General features: G+C 43.0%; 1 protein-coding gene across 15 annotated transcripts in view; it reads left to right on the top strand.

Annotated features, from left to right (window-relative positions):
• The window catches only part of TENM2 (teneurin transmembrane protein 2), a 591699-nt gene that overhangs the window by 172248 nt on the left and 397748 nt on the right, over positions 1 to 21703 (top strand). For 13 of the 15 annotated variants that reach the window (XM_082456392.1, XM_082456388.1, XM_082456394.1 and 10 more), the window contains exon 2: positions 15820 to 16029. The exons of the other annotated variants lie outside the window; for them this stretch is intronic. In XM_082456392.1, the coding sequence (XP_082312518.1) occupies positions 15820 to 16029 (210 nt within the window). The remainder of the gene's footprint in view (positions 1 to 15819; positions 16030 to 21703) is intronic. 15 annotated transcript variants of the gene reach the window in all.

Here is a 21703-nt window from a genome sequence, read left to right as displayed (position 1 = left end):
GGCATCTTCTAAATGATCCTCTCTCTCTTTTACCCCAAGGGAGAGTGACGACACCACACACAATGGTGGGGATTTAGAACTGGAGCTGAATGTAAAGGGCCTGTAATCCCACCTCTCACTGAACTCGAAAACACTTTCTGTGGCCTTGCTGACCAGGGCTGATCAGGACTGCTTAAATAATCTCTGTGACGGGGAGCTTATTACCTGCAAGGTTGCAGATTCTGATGTTATTCAGCAACTGTTGTTAGAAAGCTCTTTGCCTGTTTCTCCGTTTGGTCAAATAGTAATATTAAACACTTTCCATGAGCAAGTGCTTTGTGAGGTGCTGGGAGATGGAAAGATTAAAAACAACAACACTAATAGTGCAGATTCAACCACCACCTAGAGCGATGCTCTAGCCTAGAGGACAGCCTGAAATGTAGTAATTATTCAATAAATATGTTTTGAATGAACAGAAGAGTGGATTACACTCTAGGAAGAATGAGAAAGTACATGCCTAAGGAACCATAATACTAGGTAGAACTTAGATAAAGGAGAGGGGAAAATAGATACCGTCGCTATCAAGCTGAATCTGCCTCCTTTAACTTTCATCATTCCTAGCACTGACATCTGAACTCATTCCAGAAAGTTCATTTCTTCTTCCATGGATCACGATTCAATGATTTCAGGATTGCTACATCTTCCCTTACCTCTTCTCCAGGCTCAAGAGTTGCAGGGCCTATAATCTCTTAAATGATTTCTAAAACACACATCGGTCTGAATTTCCTCCCCTGGGCAAATCCCGTTTCTCAGCTAGGCTCTTAAGATCATGTTAGCCGAGAATGGAATGGACTGGCCAGTCCAGGTGTGATCACACCAGCATAGCCTACAGCGAGACTCTTTTTTTCTTATGCGTCTCATACTGCACAAACCATTTGGTTCTGGAGCCCTCCTCTGCTGGGACACATGTTTCTATTCTAAGAAAGCCCAGTGTTCCAAAGAACACAGTTTGGAAAATAAGGATGTAACATTTTATGTTGGGCTTCATTTCAGGAAGAGGGGGCAGTACCTATTTTACACATTTTGCAGTACAGTTGTAAAATTGTAGCCCATTAATATGATTTGCTATGAAACTCGATTTTCTTCATTGCAACTTGAACTTTGGTTTTTCTATTTATCCTTCAACTTGAATATTATTAAGAGTAGTGTAATTTAGTGGACAGAACCTTGGACTCAGGTCACTAATTCGCTGTGTGTTCTGGGAAAAGCCACTTTCTTTCTCTGAACCACAATTCTGTCATCAGCAAAGTGACATGGTTGGTCCAGATACTCTCCAAGGTTCCTTGTAAAGCTAGCATTCAGTGGTCTTAAGCCATAGCTTTCTTTGACTTTATCCAGATCATTCTATGAATTTTACTAATCTCAGGAAAAGAACAAGAGGTAACTAGATAGCTGTTCTAAAGAGAAGCAAAGGAGCAAAGAAGACAAGCAACAGGTCAACCTTACCTACTGCTTCTAAGGTTCACCTAACCTGGCAGAACTACGTAAATGGTGAAACAAACGTGAACTACTACCGGTGACTGTCTTTGTTCTTTGCCTGTACAATGTGGCAAGTTTTCATAAGAAAAAGCTTCAGATTTTCTGTGTATGTTAAGTGATACTGACACTTTAATCACATCACTTCTACCATGGTGGGGTTGCCCCACCATGTTCATGCCCCACCTTGCACATCATGGCATCACCTGACATGCAGACTCTTCACTCACCTTAAGTCTTTCTGCATTTCAGCCCTGGTTGGCAGTGGTTTCTTTCTTGGCAACTGCGATTGTTTGAAAATAATGTCAAAACAAATCATTTCCCTGTTTCACTCCCTGACAATTATTTAGTGGCTATGCCTACTCCCGTGACTCTGCCCTCATCTCTTTAATTAGTCTTTTCCTCTTCTCTCTCTTTCTCTCTCCTCCATTGATTCCCTTGACTAATTCAAAACTCCCCCAAGAAGTTGGGCAGATGCATCTCAGGGGTGGGAAGAAAGAAGCAACCATTTCCTAGGGCTTGGTGTGGTTTCAGGACCACGGACAGCGATTGTGGGTGGAGACCTGGGGAAAATCCATTTTAGTCCGTCGTTGCCTGTGGTTTCGAGGCCCCTTTTGGAATCCCACCGGTGGCGGAGATGACAAAACTCTACAAAGAAGCTTTGCAGTAAGAACCATTCTCCCCAGAGCTTAGAGGCCAAACCTTATACCATCACATACAAAGAACAGATTGCGTCTGGGCCTGGCTGTTGTCCTAATGTCAGCTTGCTTGGTATTTACCTTCCTTCCCCAGGCTGACCTCTGATGATGGGGGCAGGCTCTGGAGGCATTGTTCTAACCGGGCAAACGCTGCAGCCATTGTGTTGGCATGGGAGAGCTGCCGGTTCCTTTCCAGCCCAGCACTGTAATTTTATCAACCCTGGCTCAGAGAAACCTATATTTATAATGCTAATTAGGAGAGCACACATTTAATTTGAGTGGAAGACTGTTTGTATCTCGCTGAGCCTGATAACACAGGGCTCAAGCAACAGCAGTCAGAGGCAAAGCAGGCCTTTCTCCCTTCTCCAAGTGTTTGAAACAGGGCTGAGTCTTGCCAAACAATTTCTCTGTTGGATTAAAAAGAGAGAGGGAGAGTGCTGAATATGTCGGAGCTCAGAAAACTTTGCGTTTATCTCCCGTCTGCATAATATATTTCTCTGTGCACTGAGAAAACATGCCTCTTATGTTATCTAATTGTTTCCTGACACATTTAGCAACAGTTCACACTGTTTAAAGTGACATTAACATTGCTGACAGTGGAGGTGCTTTCATGAGATGGGCTTTGAATTGTAGCCAGGATGCACTGCAGGTCTTCAAACAGGCTTGTAGAAGGCGAGAAAGGCATTATTTATGAAAATAGAGACTTGGCCAACAGTGCCCTGGGGGTGCGCGTTAATTTTGCTGACTCCAGTCAATTTAAGAATGTGTTGATGTGCGCATGCACGAACACAAGACAACTTCTCACGAGCTGAACTAAGACATCTTCGTTGTTCGGAAGGCCACTAGGATGCCTGGGTATTGTGGAAAGTCTGAAACATCTCCCCTTCCATGTCTTGTCAACCACAGTGTAGCAAGGTGAGATTTCAGACACACATCAGTCACTTCACAGCCAGTCCTCAGGCTGAGAAGCCCGTGTGGCTGGGTTGTGTGGTAGGCGTGATTATCATGCTCCCAGTTGTGGAGTTAATTCTCCTCTTTTTCCCCCTTAATGCTTCCTCCTGCCCCTCTAAGGCCATTTTTTTGTGTCTTCAGTTATCTGCATGGAGGCATAGTTTACCCTGAGTATTCTAAATGAGCCTTCAGAGAACAGGACCCTGCAGTGCCTGAAAAGAGAAATCTGATGATTCATTCTGACCCTCATGGAAAAAGGAAGCCAGGTTCAGAGAAGATGGGGAAGGTGCAAGTCAGGTTGTGAATTTCTGTTAGGACGCAACCTCGCCTGTGATCTTGACCCAATTATTGATCTCCATACTTGTTATGTGGGCAGATGATATTTAGAAATTGTGGAATTTTAGAGCTGAAGGAGAGCTCCCTACAGATTGTTTTGTCACCCCCACACTGCTACGCTTTCTAATCTGCCCTCCCGGCTTATCGTAATTGGAATTAGTTACTCTTCTCTCTTTATCTCACTAATGTTGCAATAACTCTTTGTGGCCATGCAGTCCTTAATCATAGAGATCTGAATTAGTATCCTGGCTTTGTCCATTACTTACTGTGTGACCTTGGTCCAATCACTTGATCTCTACAAGCCTCAGTTTCCTCATCTGTAAAATGGGGATAATAATCGTACCTTCCAGATAGTATTGTTGGAAGGATTACATAAATTACAAACCATGAAATGTGCTAAGCATGCTGCCTAGAACGTTGTGAATGCTCAAAAAAGGTTACGAATATTAGTCTCCTCCACTGGAGTATGGGTTTGATTGTGGCCGAGACTACATCACATTGCTTATGAGTACTAGGTGCTGTTATGTGATAGTGCAGTAACATTGCATGCATTGACTTACAGGTTTACTGTAAGTCACACAACTAGCAAGCCCTGAGGTAGCCTCAGTAGGAACCGTGGCCTCCTAACTCTAACTGTACTATTAGTGGGGATTTTTTGTGTACAAGGCAATGACTTTGAAACGACTATTCAGGGAAGGAATGAACTAATGTGTATGACATCGATGGTCTCCTGACAAACTAGACCTAGTAGTAGTCTAGTTTAAACTTTCCATTCTAGTTTTCAAACATTTCTACATTCTTTGAATGGGAGCTTTTCCGCCTTTCTCTTGGTTATTGGTGGTTCTAATCTTTAGCACCTTATCAAGGACCATTCAACGAGGAATGGATGGGATACTGTGAGCCTGGGCAGCAGAGAGATGAAATAGTTCAAGCATCTGTCACCTAGAGCCCGTGCTTTATCTTTGCTGCCCCTGAGGCACATAGCAAAATACAGACTTACAGTTGAGAACTGTTTGCTATCTGCAAACAAAGCCTTTGAAAAAGAAAGCTTCCAATTATGAGAACAAACAATTACCACGTGTAGAGCACTTTACCATTTGCATTGTACTTTCATATATGATATTATTTATTCCTCAAAATATCCTGGAAAAGGAGAATAGGACATCTATCTCATCCCCTTCTAATGGATGATAATATTTACCCTTTACTTCAGAACATTTATATAAATGTCTCACTCAATGCTTATAATAATCTGTATCTTTATGTACATTTTACTTATCAAACATTTGAGAACAGTAAAGTTAGGTGACTTGCCAAAATTCACCCAGCAAATCAATGGCAGAGCCAAGTTAAACTTCAATCTGGTTCTACTGGCAATCATACTGTCATATCAGTGATGGGTACTTTGTCATTACAATGGTTAATTAAATTCCATTGTCATTCCCTATGCAGTGTTATAAGCTCTAGAGCCTGAGCTCAAATTCTTGAAATCAAACAACCTATCCCCTCTTAGTTCAGTCTTCTGTCCTTTGAAATGGGGATGATATTACCTACCCTAATGTGTTGTTATAAGAGTAAATGTAATAATATATGTAAAGGGCTTGGAAATAATGCCTGGTACATTGTGAGAGCTCAACAAATCTTAGCAATTGGCAATAGTATTATGTCCGTGTACCATGAACCCAAGGAGTGAACGTAAAAGTAAGATGGATTCCTACATGTCATGGAAGATGTTTTCCAAGGAAGCTTTTTGAAAATTAAGTTTTGACATGGGCATACAGTTTCTTTAAGTCTTTCTCTAAAAGTTTTCCCCCCAACTAAGTTCTTTTGAGACTATAATGTAGGTTCCAGGAGGGCAGGGAAACAGTCCAATGTATCTTCTGTGTGTTACTCATGACACCATAGGGACTGCATTTAGCACTTTGATCTTGTGTTCTTGGATAGTGTTGGGTCACACCTCCCAAGCAGTTCACTAGGGTAGGAAGCTTTCATAATTAGAGTGGGAGTACATCTTACACAGGGGTTAGGTTCTGGGGTCAGCAGCCAAGGCAAAAAATATGGTCATACCACCACCCTGGAGAATTCCTTAGAAAGGCACCACCTTGGATACTGACATATTATCTCTTAATAAATCAAGCAGTCAGTTTTTCCTCCAAGGTTGTCACAGACTGCTGTCTTCATTTGAGCACCAGATGAAGCAGTAACTTAATATTCTAGCTACTTGATTAAAAGGAAAACATACATTTAAAATCAGAATCAATTCTTCTCAGCAAAATATTTACCCACCGAGAGGCACCAAAAACCCAAGACCAACAGCCACTGCACCCGACAGTGAAGTCAATGCCATGTGCATTTGATATACAACCAGTAAATGTTCATGGAGTGAATTGTTTATAATCAACCGATCGCACTGCTATTTACCATGTACAGGCTCTGGGCTGGGTTCCAGGAAACAAAGGTGCATAATCCACAATTTCTACCCAGTCATTCATAGTCTCATGAATGAGCCATTTAAGAATTTTTTTAAATAAATTTATTTACTTATTTATTTATTTTTGGCTGCATCGGGTCTTTGTTGCTGCGCGCAGGCTTTCTCTAGTTGCGGCGAGCAGGGGCTCATCTTCGTTGTGCGGGCTTCTCATTGCGGTGGCTTCCCTTGTTGCGGAGCATGGGCTCTAGGTGCGCGGGCTTCAGTAGTTGTGGCACGCAGGCTCAGTAGTTGTGGCTCACAGGCTCAGCAGTTGTGGCTCGCGGTCTCTAGAGCGCAGGCCCAGTAGTTGTGGCGCACGGGCTTTGTTGCTCCGCGGCATGTGGGATCTTCCTGGACCAGGGCTCGAACCTGTGTCCCCTGCATTGGCAGGTGGATTCTTAACCACTGCGCCACCAGGGAAGTCCTGAGCCAGACATTTAGAAAAATAAATATGTTAACATATTACAAGTACAATGATAGAAGGATGTCCTGGGTAACCAGTGGGTGGAGTGATCAGGAAAGATTTACGAAGAAGAAGATGCTTGAGCTGAATCTTTCCAGAGGTTTGCAGGAGAAGATTGAGACTATCAGAGAGGAGGGATGGGAGGGGAAGATAGATATTCAGTAGTCCAGTTACTTTGATGTGGTTAGGGTATAGGAAATGAGGGCGTCTGGCAAGAGATAATTCCATGCAAGAGTTTGAACTGTATTATGTAGGCAATGGGGAGTCCTGGGAGATTTAAGAAGGATGACAGGAACGAATCTGTATATTCAGAAATATGTTGGCTCTTGAATGGAGGGGAGAAACACAGGAGCGAGGGATACCAGTTACGGGGAAGCTAGAACCATAGCCTAGACTGTGCCATTCAGTATGGTAGCCCCTAGCCACATGTGGCTATATAAACCTAAATTAATCAAGAATTCCATTCCTCGTTTGCACCAGTCACATTTCAAGTGTTCACTAATCACATGTATTAAACATTATCGACCTAGAACATGCCTGTCATCACAGAAAGTTCTATCGGACAGCACTGATCTAAACAACTACACATCAGCAAAATAGTAATGCTATCTCATTTTAAAGGAGCTGAGAGATGTAATTAAGGTGCATGTGTCAAGGAACTAGGAATTTCTGGTCAGAACGTATCTGAGGATCCCTTGCCTTTCGGTAAAGATTTGTGTTGCTTCAGGTGAAATAGATTTGTGTCCTCAAAGGGGGAATCTATACAGATTCACTGCATTTCATCTCATGAATATGAAAAGGCTGGCATTAAAAAAAGTTGTAGAAATCATATTACTTCAAAAATAAACTCTCCCCTCTATCTAGAGCCTGATCTATATTTGACACCTTCCAAAGTGCAATGCTGCCAGGAAGATGTGATATATAAACAGGCAAGTTGTCAGTGAGATCTAGGAATGACACTCAAAGGCATGGAGCCCCAAACTGTGAAGACAGTTCATGCTTGAAGCTCCTGAAAGAGGCCCTTGAACTGGGGCAAGTCCAACAGCCTGCCACTCTTCCAATAAATTATGTATAATAGCTTGTGCGAAATCGAGGTAGTTTTGCCAGGGCCATCTGAAAACCATTTGTTTTCGAGAAGATGCTGAACTGGGCTTTAGTGAGTTCAGTGAAGTGTGAGTGAAGAGGGAGATTATGTCTTCTGCTGTAAAAAGAAAAACTTGAAATGGGCTGATCTGGAATAGCTCAAACCCGGTTAAGCCGATATTGCCTCATTGAGAAGACATAAGAGGTGATCGTGAAAATTCCTCAGGTGAGATTCACTCACCTACACACGAGTTGGGACATTCTCCCCTGAATCTCTTGTGTCTATAAAGGCAGCCCAACTCTGTCTTGACGAACAGGTCTCTCCCACTTCCGGAGAAAGGCAACTTACAACGTCCCTCAGTGACAAATTAGATTTGCTTTGAGGAACTTTTCCCTCTCTTTGACTTAAATTCCCCAATTGCCACTTAAACTCATTTGCTTGAAGGTTTCTTGGGTGAGGGGGAAGAGCTAACTGAATCTAATATTTACTTCTAGTATCAACCTAATTCTTATCAATTGGAGAAAAAGGAGCTACTTAGAAACTGACCATGTAACCTAAAGGATATTAATCTGAAGCCATCACACGTGCTGACGCAGAGTTTCTCAGCCTCAGCGCTGCTGACGTTTGGGGCTGGAAATTCTCTGTTGTGGCGGACAGTCCTGCGCGTGGTAGGACGTGCGGCAGCATCTCTGGTCTCTGCTCACTGGAGGCCGGTAGCATCCTCTCCCTTCCCCACCCGCATCCCGCTGAATTGTGACAACCAAAGTGTCTCCAGACATTGCCGAATGTTCCCTAGGGCAGCGGTCCCCAAGCTTTTGGCACCAGGGACCAGTTTCGTGGAGGTTCAGGCCGTAATGCGAGCGATGGGGGCAGCAGATGAAGCTTCGCTCACTCGCCCGCCGCTCACCTCCTGTTGTGCGGTCGGATTCCTAACAGGCTGCGGACTGCTACCGGTCCGCGGCCCGGAGGTTGGGGACCCCTGCCCCAGGGGGCAAAATTGCCCCCTGTTAGGAATGACTGATCTAGCCTAACATGTATATATGTTAAATATATGCAGCCTGCTGCAGGGAATAGAAACACATAATATGATGTAAAAATACACATACATGTGTGTGCATGCCTATATTTTAATATTCAGATGCTGTGTTCATTGAAATCACTTTGCATTCTACAGTTATGATTGAAGCTACTGTCTCTGTTCTTTTTTAAAATTTCGGATGCAGGCAAGAAATTGAGTCTTGGGTGAGTCTCTGTCACTACCCCAAGATCAATGTATTTATGGTAAGGTCCAGTCCAGCAAGAAAGTGATCTGAGTTTCTCTACAATGCCAAGGACAGAAAGCTGTTGCAGGGCGTGCTTGATTGGTAACAAGGAGACAGCCATTTGCCTGCATCTCTCCCCCACTCCCTGATGCCCACAATATTCTTATAAACAGACAAGGTACCTCCTACCATCATTTGTTTCTCTGGGACCCCACGTGTTCAATTTCTCGTGATTTAATAGGAAGACAGTCCTATTATAGAACATGAACATTTCATAATTCTGGAGGTCTTCTGCACTGAAATGTATTCTAGGTCTTCTACTAAGTAACTGTATGGCATTGGCCAGATCATTTTCTCACTTTGGCTTGGTAGTCAGTTTTAGGCAGGATGCTTTTGGTTCTGAGTGACAAAAACCAACTGAAGCTGGCTTAAAGAAAAACCAAAACAAGAAAAGAGGGTTGGGTGGGGACTAAATTGGTTCATATATCGAAAAGTTTAGCGGCAGCGTTGCGTTAATCCTGGCTGAATCCAGGTACCCTAACAATGCCATCAGAATCTCTCTCCCCGCATCTTACACCTCAACTTTCCTCCCTGCAGACCCCTTTCTCAGGCAGCCTCTCCCCTTGAGTGGCAAGACGGCTTTATTTGTCCAGCCTCACCATCTCCCAGACTCAACCCCAAGAGGAAAGAATGACAAGACCCCATAACTGTCACACGGCCATGCACACACAGTAGGTGCTTGTGAACCAACTGGAACCGATAAGCTGCAAGTGCCATTGGCTCCATCTGGGTTCCTGGCACCTATCATGTGTCAAACACAGCCTTACGTATATCATCTCCAGTCTTCACAGCAACATGTGAAGTTAGTGTCATCGAAGAGCCCCAGAGAAGTAAAGTTAGTTGCTTAAACTCACACAGAAAGTGGCAGAGCTCAGTCAGCCTGGCTCCAAAGTCTGTGCCCTCTCCATTCCCCACTTGGGCTTTGGAGGACAGATAAAAGCGGGTAGGCCAAGAAACTAAGGATGGATTGCACAGTACAGAGACAGGAATACTGCAGGCAGGAAGGCAGAAATACACCTTTGCAAAACATCACTGTATGATCACATCCACTGGAGTCCAGGGTTTCATTTGGGGCAGAGTGGAAAATGAGAATGGGGTGGGTTGGATGATGATGCCAATTAACAGGTGAGTTGGAATGTGAGCCAACTCCAGGTGTGGGAAGAGCCCATTGTAGTTTTGGCAAAACACAAACTAAAGTTCACATCTTGGGTCTGCCTCTTGGGTGTGTTACTAACATCCCTGAGTCTCTAGACAGTGCTGTTGTGATCACTGTGGAAGGGCATGTGAAAAATCCCCGAGCCTGGTACTTAGCGCATGAAATAGGCTGAATAGATGTGCAGTGGCTTCATCTGCGTTCCTTCAGCTGGAGGTAGGGAGTCCGGTTAGATTTGTTGCCAGGGTACCTTGTAGCAGATGTGGTGGTGGCCGTGACTGCCATGGCCCGGTGCCTCACCGAGCCCGCCATACCTTGAAGGCTGTCCCGCCACACAGCCCTCTGCAGGTTCCATGTGCAGAACTAGGTAGAGCTTAAAAGATCTAATGCGCCTTCCTGAACGATGTTCTCGTGGAACTCCAGAGAAAGTGGGACCACATCCCTCAACTATTCATTGACTACAAACAAAAAGGAGGGCATAATCTCAAGCACTGAAATTATTTCTATTTACATACATAGTCACATGCCTCACTTTTCACTGTGTCAAAAACAGGGACTTCACAAACCCCAAACATTTGGGGGGAAATGGATAATTTAGACAGACATCTGAATAAAATAGCTAGCGTTGGGAACTGTCATTAGGACCATTGTTTAAATTCTCTAACCAACTGTTTTGCTTTTGTTAATGCAGTCGTTTTGCAATACTCAGCTTTAACACAAAAGCTATATTTTTATTAATCCTTAAACGTACAAAGCTGCAGAGGATTTCCCGTTTCTGACTTAAGAATTGCTTTCCCTCTTTATAAATCATGTATCGTGTGTGAGCAATCACTGTGGCTGTTTATGGTTAATTACCTCACCTAGGATGACCTCGATGGTGCCTTCCAGAAGAGGGCCAGTCAGTCTGGGGTTCACACCTTGTTCGTTTTTTAACAATCACGCTTCTCTAATACGGGCAAGAGTAGAATGGACCATTCAAGCCTTGGGTTTTGGCGTCAGAATGCTTGAGTTCAAATCCCAGCCAGTTCTGCTAGTGGTACAATGTTAGGAAAGTTAGTCCATCTAAGCCTCAGTTTCTTCACCTGTAAAAGGGGATGATAATAGGATTTTGTTCATAGAAGAGTTGTGAATGTAAAAAGAGAAGAGTACATGTAAAATACTTGGCTTAGCACAAAGCAAAATCACATGTATAATTGGTAATGAGGTCATTTAACTTATTATTTTATACGTAATTATTCTTCGTGCTGTTTTTTGTTTTGTTTTGTTTTGACTGTCTCCCATCCATGTCCCTCTACTCCACCAAATATCGTGACACCCCGTCCCTGCATAGATCAATTATACATTGTCTACACAGAACATTTTAATATCAGCTGGCCATTAATCTTTTGACTGAAAAAGGAACTCGTTTGAAGTGAATCTGGGGATTGATCTGCAACATGCCCTCCATCATAAATTAGTGAATATATTATCAACAGTTGGGCAGAGAGGCAATTTCATGGATGATACTTACTGCTTTGGGGATGGAGAGGAGATTGTAGCCCTTTAATCTTGGGTGGGAGAACTAAAGCTGGATCCAAATCAGTTTAAGAAGAAAAATAGAGCTGTAATTGAGACGTTGGGAGTTAAAGTAATGTGACTTAAACTGCAGATGCTGTAGGATAATGTTTTCAGGTGTGACTGAAGCAGATGATGGATGAAGTCCTGGAGCATAGATGGCAAGTATGCTCTGTGCATCTGCTACCTTTCCCCCACTCCTTGTCCATGATTTTTCTAAGTGGTGATACCACCGAAACCCGGGAGTCCTCAGAATCATTCTCAACACAACCTTCCAGACAGCCGCTCCCAATCTATCAGAGTTCACGTGGAACTGTTTTGTCTGGCTGTAGGTCTTTCAATCAGAAAAATTTTAGGAGTTGAAACCATCACAAAATCTTATTCATTTGGAAACAGATAAATTAGCAAAATTTGAATTGGTCCCCATTTCTAAGGTCGTGGGGAATCCAGTCACACAGATAATTAGACTTTGATTTACATGGGGATCTTGGAAAACACACATACACACCCACACATATACAAGACCATATGAGTTTAATGAATGACATATTGCTGCCTTTGCGTGTTTCCTCTTGCTTTTTAACGGATTGATTAAACCCAGTTTTCTATATATTTGCCGTGGACTCTATACCCATTCAGAATGATACTTCGAAAATAGTTTGGGGGTCGGGGAGCCCCCGTAGTGCATAGAATAGGAACCGGGTAAGGACATAGCCCCTGGTTACATGCCCATCCCACGCTAAGTATTTTAGTAAGAAATTCTGGTCTATAAAGTGAGCCTGTATAAGTTCCAGCTTTCTCCCCTGTACTTTGGAACCCGTTTGTGTCTGTACAGATGGTCTCTGTCAGTTGTAATAGTCATGGGGAAAAATGTAGCATAAGTGAACAAAATTAGCAAATGACATAGCAAATAGAGAACCGCATACAATTTGACTGGGGGCAGATCTAGGGACTGAGAAATTTCCCAAGTAGTGGTAGATACCAGATAGAGAATTTAAGGCGCTACCAAGGCATAGATTTTAAGGGGGCATGGATTTTACAGGAATCAGACAATTCTGTGATGTGTATTCCAACACACTGGAATAACCCCAGTGCTTTCAGCATGTTAGGACTGCTCTTGCTTTGTCTGTATTTGTATAAATTAAAAGGCAGCTCTGTCTGTACTATAGGAAATGAATTCATGCTGAACAAAATTTCAAAAAGTTCATGTAAAGAATGATTTCACAGCAACTATCATATCAGGCTCCTGGAAAATTGCCCCTGGACTTCAGTTCCACCTCAGTCACTCAGAGGAATTTAAAAATTGGCTCCCAGCCATCCTTGTTCTTCAACATGCAGTTTCAGATATGCCTCAATAATACAAACTTTAAAGCCTATTGATTGTGAGTTAAAATCTGTTCCTGCCAGGGCCCTGCTGCTAAGTGGACGTCAATGCCAACTTCACAGTGCCCTGGTCGGGACGCTTCTGCAACCAGGAGCCTTGAAGAAGGTTGGAGGGTAACATGGCTGTGAAAGAGCCACTTTGAACGTCATAAAAAAATTACGAGAAAAACTTTGAACTCTGCCGGCTGATAGCTGCTATCAATGGTTATTCAAAGAAATGTTTCTTATTTGAAATCTCGGGAGTGCCTTGGGATGGGGAGATAGGGAACTGGAAATATGATTTCCTGTCCATCACCTCCCCTCCTTGTATGTCACCATCTTCCTTTTTTGTCACCATGCTGTTTGGGCAAACACCATGCAGACAGGGTGAGAGGGTAGATTTGGGAATAGACAAACCTGGCCCCTGTCACTTGCTAGCTATGCAATCTCACTTCGCTGTGCCTCAGTTTCCTCATCTACAAAATGGGGATTATAATTGTTCTAACCTCATAGAATTGTTTTCAGAATTAAATGAGATAATCTACGTACAGTGACTGGCGCTGTGAGTGGCAGATAGTCATTGTGCAAAAACATTAGCAGTTAAAATAGTAATAATGATGGTAGTGTTGTTATTAGAAGACTTTGGGGGGAAGTCACGTTGATTAAATGTAAGTACTGATTCTGATGACACTGATGTATTCAGTCTACCTTTGCCAGATCATCTCACAAGAATGTCATGCCTTTTCTATGGCTCCCAAACAGTTATGAATGAATTAAATATTTCAAATCAAACTTCACTCATCCATTGATCTGTTTCAGGGATGATTCTTCTTCAACTGTGTTACTGAGCCCCTAACATTTAAGCTTTAAGGGTACCTTATTTCCTGTCTCTTTCTGCCACTCCCACCCTCAAAAAGGGTAATAGGCTAGTGGTTTGATGCCTCTGTGCTATTGTTAGTTGTGTTTCCTCTCGCCAGGAGTCCCTCTCCTCTTCTTTTGAAGATTGCCCAGACACCACCTTTCCCAGGAATCCTTGTTTGGCTCTCCACCACTACCTCCACCTGGCCAGGCTGAACCAAGTGTCCCTTTTCTGGGTCCCCACAGAACCATGTTCTTACATGAGACCATCCTGCTCCTTATCATGTGGTATTGAAATGATGTGTTTTACTCTCTACCTCTCCCACTAGACTGTGAGCTCTCTGAGGGCAGGGATGATGTCTTATTTATTTTTGTATCCTCAGCATCCAGCAGAGTGCCCTTTGGAGGCACTCTTACATTTTATTCATTCAGTGATCTATCAGTAAGTAGCATTTAATGCACCGAGCAGTTGATCAGGAAATACAATTTCAAAAGCGATGACAAAAATTAACATGCATCTGAGGTGCCTGAAAATGCCTCCACACACATAGCGCATCTGAAAGCAGGAAAACAGATTTCTTCTGCCTGAGTGGAAACTCTAGCCTGGTTCTTAAGTTTGCTTTCTTAATACTTCACCCTTTCCTCCGCAACGCCCAATTCAGGGCATATCCCCTGGGCTGCAGCTCTTGGCTCATTTTCTGAGCTTCCCAAATGAACAAACCAGCAGGCAAGCAATCGCGAGGACCCCAAGCCGTAAGCGTGAATCAGGGGAAAGTCCACATGGCAATTATCTTCACTCAGCAATTTGGCTGCCAGGAGCTCCCTGCCATGGGAAAATAGAGGTTGCAGCAGCCTTCTGTGCGGGAGGAGAACTTCTTGACCCAAGGCCAGCTCCAAGGCACTGCCCGTACCTCCTGCCAGGATGGCTGCTTCTCTCCGTGGCCTGATGTGGCTTTTCTTTGTAGGAATTCCCCCATGATATCCAGAAGAACCGCATGGTAGAGAGAGTGGCGGCACTGGCCAATTCTTCGAGATGCAAATACGTCACCCTCTCTGCTTCTCCTCCCCTTCTTCCCCAAACTAATTAACTTGGTTTTAGTCTACCTTATTTATCTGTTCATTCATTCAACAGGTGCTATTTGTTAGGAAGATACTGAGGATACAGGGGTGAATAAAATAAATAGATATATCCACCTTCAGATAGTAATAAGGGCTTTAAAGAAATTTAAACAGGCTAGTAGGATAGAGCAGGTAAGTGGGCAGTTTTCAAGAAGGCAAACAGGGAAGGCTTGAATGAAGAGAAGAAGCAGGCCTGTGAGTATCAGTGAGGTGGCGAGTAAGGGAGAATGTTCCACAGAGAGGAGACAGGAAGTGTGACGACTCTGAGATGGGATGGTGTGGCAAGTTCAAGCAACAGAAATAAAGATGGCACATTGGCTGGAGATTAAGGGGCCAAGTTGCGTGTGGTAAGGACCACTTCCAGAGGTGAGTGAGAGAGGCAGTTCGTGCCAGAGCAGGAGAGACATGCAAGACATCATAAGGAGTTTGGGTCTCTTTCTGCAGGCAATGGGAAGCCATTGGAGGGCGCCACGCAGGAGAGTGACATGACCTAATTTCTATCATTAAAATAGCATTCTGGCTGCTGGAGAGAAGGGAGAGAGACAAAGGGAGATAGATGGCGTATGGCAAGAGTGGGAGCAGGGAGAACCTCAGGGAGCTAGTCCATTGAGAGATGATGGAGACTTCAGTTAGGACCATAGCAGCAGAGAGAGAGAAGGAAGTGGATGTGTTCCTGACTGACGCCGTTTCAGCTGTGTAGATGGATACTTCCGCTCATGCCCATTTTCTGAAATACGCAACTACGGTCGTATGAATTTGGACATTTGGAGAAACCTCAAACCACTTGAAAAAATACATCTGGAGCATTTTTTTTCTTTTTTTCTTTTTTTTTTTTTTTGGCTATTTGTATTGTGAAGCGGTTGCAATGTAACTTTCTCTGGTTGCTCTCATGACATTCATTGCTGACCTTTGACCCCTCTGTCCTCTTTCCCAGGTCGTCCCATCCCACCTACATCCTCGTCTAGCCTCCTCCCATCTGCTCAGCTGCCTAGCTCCCATAATCCTCCACCAGTTAGCTGCCAGATGCCATTGCTAGACAGCAACACCTCCCATCAAATCATGGACACCAACCCCGATGAGGAGTTCTCCCCCAATTCATACCTGCTCAGAGCATGCTCAGGGCCCCAGCAAGCCTCCAGCAGTGGTAAGGAAACTGTGGTGTCTGAACATGTCGTGTGTGTGACAGTCTCGAGTCTCCTGTGAAATGACAACCCTGGAACAAGGGCTGGGGAGAAGGTGGTGTGGGGAGCGAGGAGGTGAAGTGTGCTTGTCATCTGGTGGCATTGCAGTTCCAGAGTATGTTTGTTTAAAGGCTGCAGTTACTGAAGAGGCATTGCTTACCTGAACAGAGTTTGGGCCTCCTTCAGTGGGAGGAATTTGCCCACCGCTGCATGTGAGAGCATGCAGGTCTCAAGGGGGAAGTGCAGAGAGACGACGGAATATTGAATGCTGTATTACTCCGATTCTGATCATAGCCAGGTGACCCCGGACACCCTCACGTGCCTCAGTGTGTGTGTATCTCAGAGCTCTTGTTTTTTTGATGGTTGGCTTCTGACTCTTTCTTGCTTGTTTAGATGATTTTGCGATTAAAATGTGTTCCCTTGACATGAATGCTGAATGTCTGGCCAAGTCTGAAGTGTTTGGGGGGTGACCTCTCCTCTAACCTTCCACTTGTCCCACTTCACTTGAAATTAACAAGCTGATCGCGTGGTACCATGATATATACTGCCTCTAAATCCCTTGGTTCTCATGGTGATTTTCACATTCACAGAGCAAAGGGACTGGTCGCAGCGTTCCATTCCCCTTTTGAGGATTTTGTGGTGCCCGCCTCAGCTCCAGATTTCTGAATGTTGGGGGCATGTTCACAATTTCTGCTGTTGGTGGTATGTTCACAAAACATGTGAGTGTAGGATTGAGCAATATCTAGGATTAAGCACCCATGGGCCCAAGGAGAGACATTTGCAAAAATTAATTGCTTCCAATTCCAAGGCTTTGGAGTTATCTTTTGAGTTGGCCACTCGTGGTGTTCCTTAGCATATCCCATCAAAAGCAATCCAGAGCTTTCCATGCCAGGAGTGTTTCTTGATGAGACTGTGTTTTGGCTCGACCCATGAGTATATGCCACCAGTGGCCTCAACCTCTACAATTACAGAGGACCTCGTAAATACATTTAAGATGATTCATTCAGGAGATGGAATGATGTACTGCTACTTATGATGGCCTATGCCCTTCTTCAAAGCCAGGCCTGATATATTTAGTAAACTCATATTCTTTTTCAAAAAAAATTACCTAATCAAATCTCTCATCAAATGAGCAATCCATTGTTGATATTATAAAGGCCTTTAATCTACCATAAATCTTTATTAGAACTCATCAGAACTTCTAGTTTGAGAGAAATGTGATTATGGCACTCTTAAAATGACATTACATCATTGGGGTGATTGGTTTATCATTTGGAGAAGAGACATCAATCATGACTAGCATAACCACACAGTAAATGAATTCAACCTTTCTACCGCAGAACAATGACACTGTAATTGCTCAAAATCAGGCTTAGAATGAAATCGGAAAATGCTCTTTCTTCAAATATGATGTTAACTTAATGGAATATATTATGAAAAATCATGTTTGAGGAAATTCTATATAATTAAAAATATGTGGAAATATATTCCCCTTTTTTCTTTCATCAGAACCTGATTTTAGCTACAGGATCTTTTTTTTTTTTTGCTGCAGAGATTATGTTGCATTTAATTGAACTATCCTTGCTCATGTTTTGCTGCTTTTTATTTCATACTATGTAATTGTGATGAATATTGTATTATAAAGTACAAGACGCTTTTGAAATGAGGTGCACCTGCTGATAGCTTTTTAAAAAAGATGATTATTAGCAAGAAAATGAGCTTTTAAAAACTATATCCTTTTATGCATATATGTATACCCAAGCCAAGTTGATTTCCATAAGAGGGGTCAGTTCTGAATCTCAGGGCTGTCTAGAATGTTTTCTTAGTAATAACGCTGTGAGTGATTTCTTTTCTTTTGGACGTTGCATCAGATTGTAAGTGGTTGATAGGGAGTTTTTGTTGATTTTCTGCCTAATCAAGACCTCATTTTGGTGGACACAACAGATGTGTGTGTTCAGAGTCAAACTTATCCATTTTTTCATCACTCACACCAATTTGTTCAGCTCACTTAAGATTGATAGCAATTTAAGCTTCAGTAACAGGGCAAAATACCACAGAAAATTTGAGGGTCCATTTTCATCCCACACAAGAAGTACACTGATATGATTTCTTCACCTGAGGGGTGAAGATACCAGTGTGCAATATCCTTGTTTTCAGGGGGGGTACTTATCTGAGAAGTGGTTAAAGCTCCGGCCAACAGGCAGCCATTCAAAATTCTTGACTCTGGCTTAGCGCTGAAGTGAGTGCAAATCAAGTTCAAATGTGTGTGCTCACGTGTGTGTGTGTGTGTGTGTTGCGGAATGGATTTGGGGTCCAGGGCAAATTGGGGATTCTATCAAGATCTGAATGCAGTTGCCATGAATTTAAATTTGACATAAAGGATTGAAAATAGAATTTGACACAGAAGATGCAAAGTACAGAGCCGCGCCTGGGTGTTCTGAATTGAGTTTGATGAAACGGGGCTGGATTTTTCGGTCGGTGTGGAGGCACAAAGCAAGCGACCATGTGATTGATTATGTTATGTTTAGCTGGTTAATAACACAGAACTTTTGCATTTGGTCTCTTGGCAATGACCTTGTGCTTTGAAGATCTGGCCCGGTTTGGTCTTTGCCTCTTTCTTAGGTGAAATAAAACCCCTTCCAACACCTTCAGCCCATACATGACAGTAAAAGAATTATTTCCTGCTATCCTCTTATTGTTGCTGTTATGACTTGACGTCAGTGAAGGCCACCATTAGGAGAGTGACTGCACTCATTTCCTGCCCAAAGAGCCTCTGTTCTAAAGAGACAAACTGGACATAAACTACACAACTAAAACGTTTTTGACAACATGAATACCTCCTCAAAGCAACAAAAAAACTTCACCTTTATGGCTCCACTGTCATTATTTTCTATGACTGTAGTGCATTCTTTAGTGGACGGTACTAAAACCTTGGCACCTTTGCAGCCAAATTGCTCTCACCTTCAATCTATGCCAATCGTGCAGATACCCAGGTACAGCTAGTGAGATGCTTAGGAGAGGAGCGTTTCCCATCCCCTCAAGCATTTTCTTCCAGATAGCTGATCTCCAGCAAGTGGCTCATCCTGTGTTCTGACCTTATGCCAGGGCAGGTCAGCTTCAGAGATGTTTCTTGTCTATAGCAGCATAATTTCAAATCTATGAAATAACTCATCTGGAAGAAAAAAATCTGGATCTCAGTGGCAGCATAATGGAGGCTCCTGCAGATGGACGAATAAGACTACCTTCCAAATCAGAATGGGGTTTGCACTTTGCTATCAGAATATGAGGCAGAAAATGCCCGGGCAGCCACATTATGGTCTAAAAGCATTGGCTTACCTCCTCCACTCTAGAAGGTTGAGTTTTCGTTTTCTCGAAAGTCTAAATAAAAGGAGTTTGGAATACTCATTAGTAACATCAAATGATACAGAAGAAATGTAACCAGTATGCCTCTGCCAGGACCCTTTCCATAGGTTCTTTGTGGCAAAGGAGCTGTCCTTGCTGGAGAGTGTCAGTTTGTTAAAGTCCATTGAAGGTGCCCAGCTTTTTTTTTTAACATCTTCATTGGAGTATAATTGCTTTACAATGTTGTGTCAGTTTCTGCTGTATAACAAAGCGAATCAGCTATACGTATACATATATCCCCATATCTGCTCCCTCTTGCACCTCCCTCCCACCCTCCGTATCCCACCCCTCTAGGTGGTCACAAAGCACCGACCAGCTCTTTTTTAAAAAGCAACGCCTCGGTTAATTCTAAAGAACACACTACTTCAAAACCAGCAAGCTCCCGGTTCCCTAGAGTGGTTCAGGAATTCAGTTGCCTAGCTAATTTAATGATTCTCTTATTTATCTCGCATCATAAAGCAAAAGACCTTTACTCATTCAATAATTCAGCCATCCATTCATTCATTCATTCCTCTCCTTACATCTTCCCTATAATTTGTGACAGCTTATCGCAATTTTTTTAAAAACTGGAGAACTATAAAATGATACAGTAAGGATAAAGGGAAAAATCTAGGGGGAAGAACGTACATGTAGGCTTATATACATAAAGTCCTGTTTCGTTATTTAAGATAGAAAACTTGTTTCTCAGCTTCCTAGAAACCAAAGCAAAAAGAGAAAGAGCAAGATGCACAGCATCTGTGAGATAAAAGCCAATCAACTGACAGCACCAGGGAAATTCTGTGAATCCTCATAGTGAGGCCAGAAAGAAATTTCTCTTACAGGAGATGATGTGTGCATTCCAGATGAACGATTCTCAGAAACATGCCATCATTCATATGCTAAAGAACATCCTGTCAAAATTTCTTATAACCTCCCTCCACATAAGCCATAGAGAATATTTCCATTTAAAAAACCATTCTACTAATGCGCCCAAATTGCACAGCCCAAGGGCAAAACTTGACTTGGTCCATCCATAAACCTTAGTTCTATAAAGGAGCGTGTAAACCGTATGCCCCGTAGACAGTAGACCTTAAATATCATTGCTCATAACTAAATGTTTACAGGAATTAGCCGACTTCGGGGTGATAGTCACCCCCCAGAACCTGAAAAGCAGATGTTCTATGTTACAAATTTGTCTTGACAGCCATTGAGAAGTTAGAAATGACATCCTCTCCTGAAGACTAAAGCACTGCCCTAGACAGCGTCACTCATCTGGCTTCTCCCACCATCCACGGGGCTGGAAGAGGGATGAGGGATGAGGGATGAGGAAGAAGGGGGGTGCACAGAAATTTTTTAAGTTAATGAAAGGTCTTCCCCTTGTGTATTTTAGGTTTGGGGAAGAATTTTTCCTTTCATATGTTACAAATTTTCTTGCCTCCTTAAACAGATTATGCCCGCTATAATTTAATTTAGTTTAGGATTTCCTGAATAGCTCACAGCAGTTCTTATGCACATGGATGATTGGGCTGTGCTGATAATGCGAAGTCATTTTCTTTTAGAAGTCGTTCTACATTGTGAAGCTGTTTATCCGACCTCTTTTAAGGTCCCGCATTTTAACTTCAGTCTGTTCTTTCTAGGCTGTTCTTTCTTCTCTTAGCTTCACTTCATTATGCAGAAACCTCCGCTGGAGGATTCCCGGTGTCAATCCACAATGGATGCTCAATAAGTATTTATTAAATAAGTGAATTAATTAGTGTCATCAGTAACTGCTAAATGTAATGTTTTTCATCATGTATGAATGAAGAAAATGGATCATAATGGGGAAGAAAGGCAGGTTAGACTGTCCCAGCTCAGGGAAATATACTTATCTTACAAAACATATTCAATATACCTATTTTTTGTTTTGTTTCGTCTGTTTTTCGATACTCTGGAACTTTGTAGATCGTCTTTAAATGAGAAGGTTTTGAAAAATACTTTTTGTACATATCACGACAGGTAGTGGCAGAGCCAACGTAAGGGCCCCAGAGGGGGCCCCAGGTGGGAGCCGCAGTCAAAGGAGGCCTCACCTGTCTGGGAGAGATTTCATTCTTCACCCTTGATCTGGGGGTCAGGAAATCGAGTCCAAACGTCATTTCCTCTCCCAAATTGGATTTGTTTTATGCATGAGTCCCTTGGTTCCCAGTTCTTCTCCATCAACTTGGATGTCGGGGTCAGATGTTCAGAGCTACCTGTAATCCCCTTCTGGTTCCAGGCAGC

Source organism: Balaenoptera physalus (genome assembly GCF_965194825.1).
Source record: "Balaenoptera physalus genome assembly, chromosome: 3".
In the NCBI taxonomy this organism is placed as follows: domain Eukaryota; kingdom Metazoa; phylum Chordata; class Mammalia; order Artiodactyla; family Balaenopteridae; genus Balaenoptera; species Balaenoptera physalus.
The sequence above is the reverse complement of the archived record's forward strand: the minus strand, read 5'-3'. Positions and strand labels throughout refer to the sequence as shown.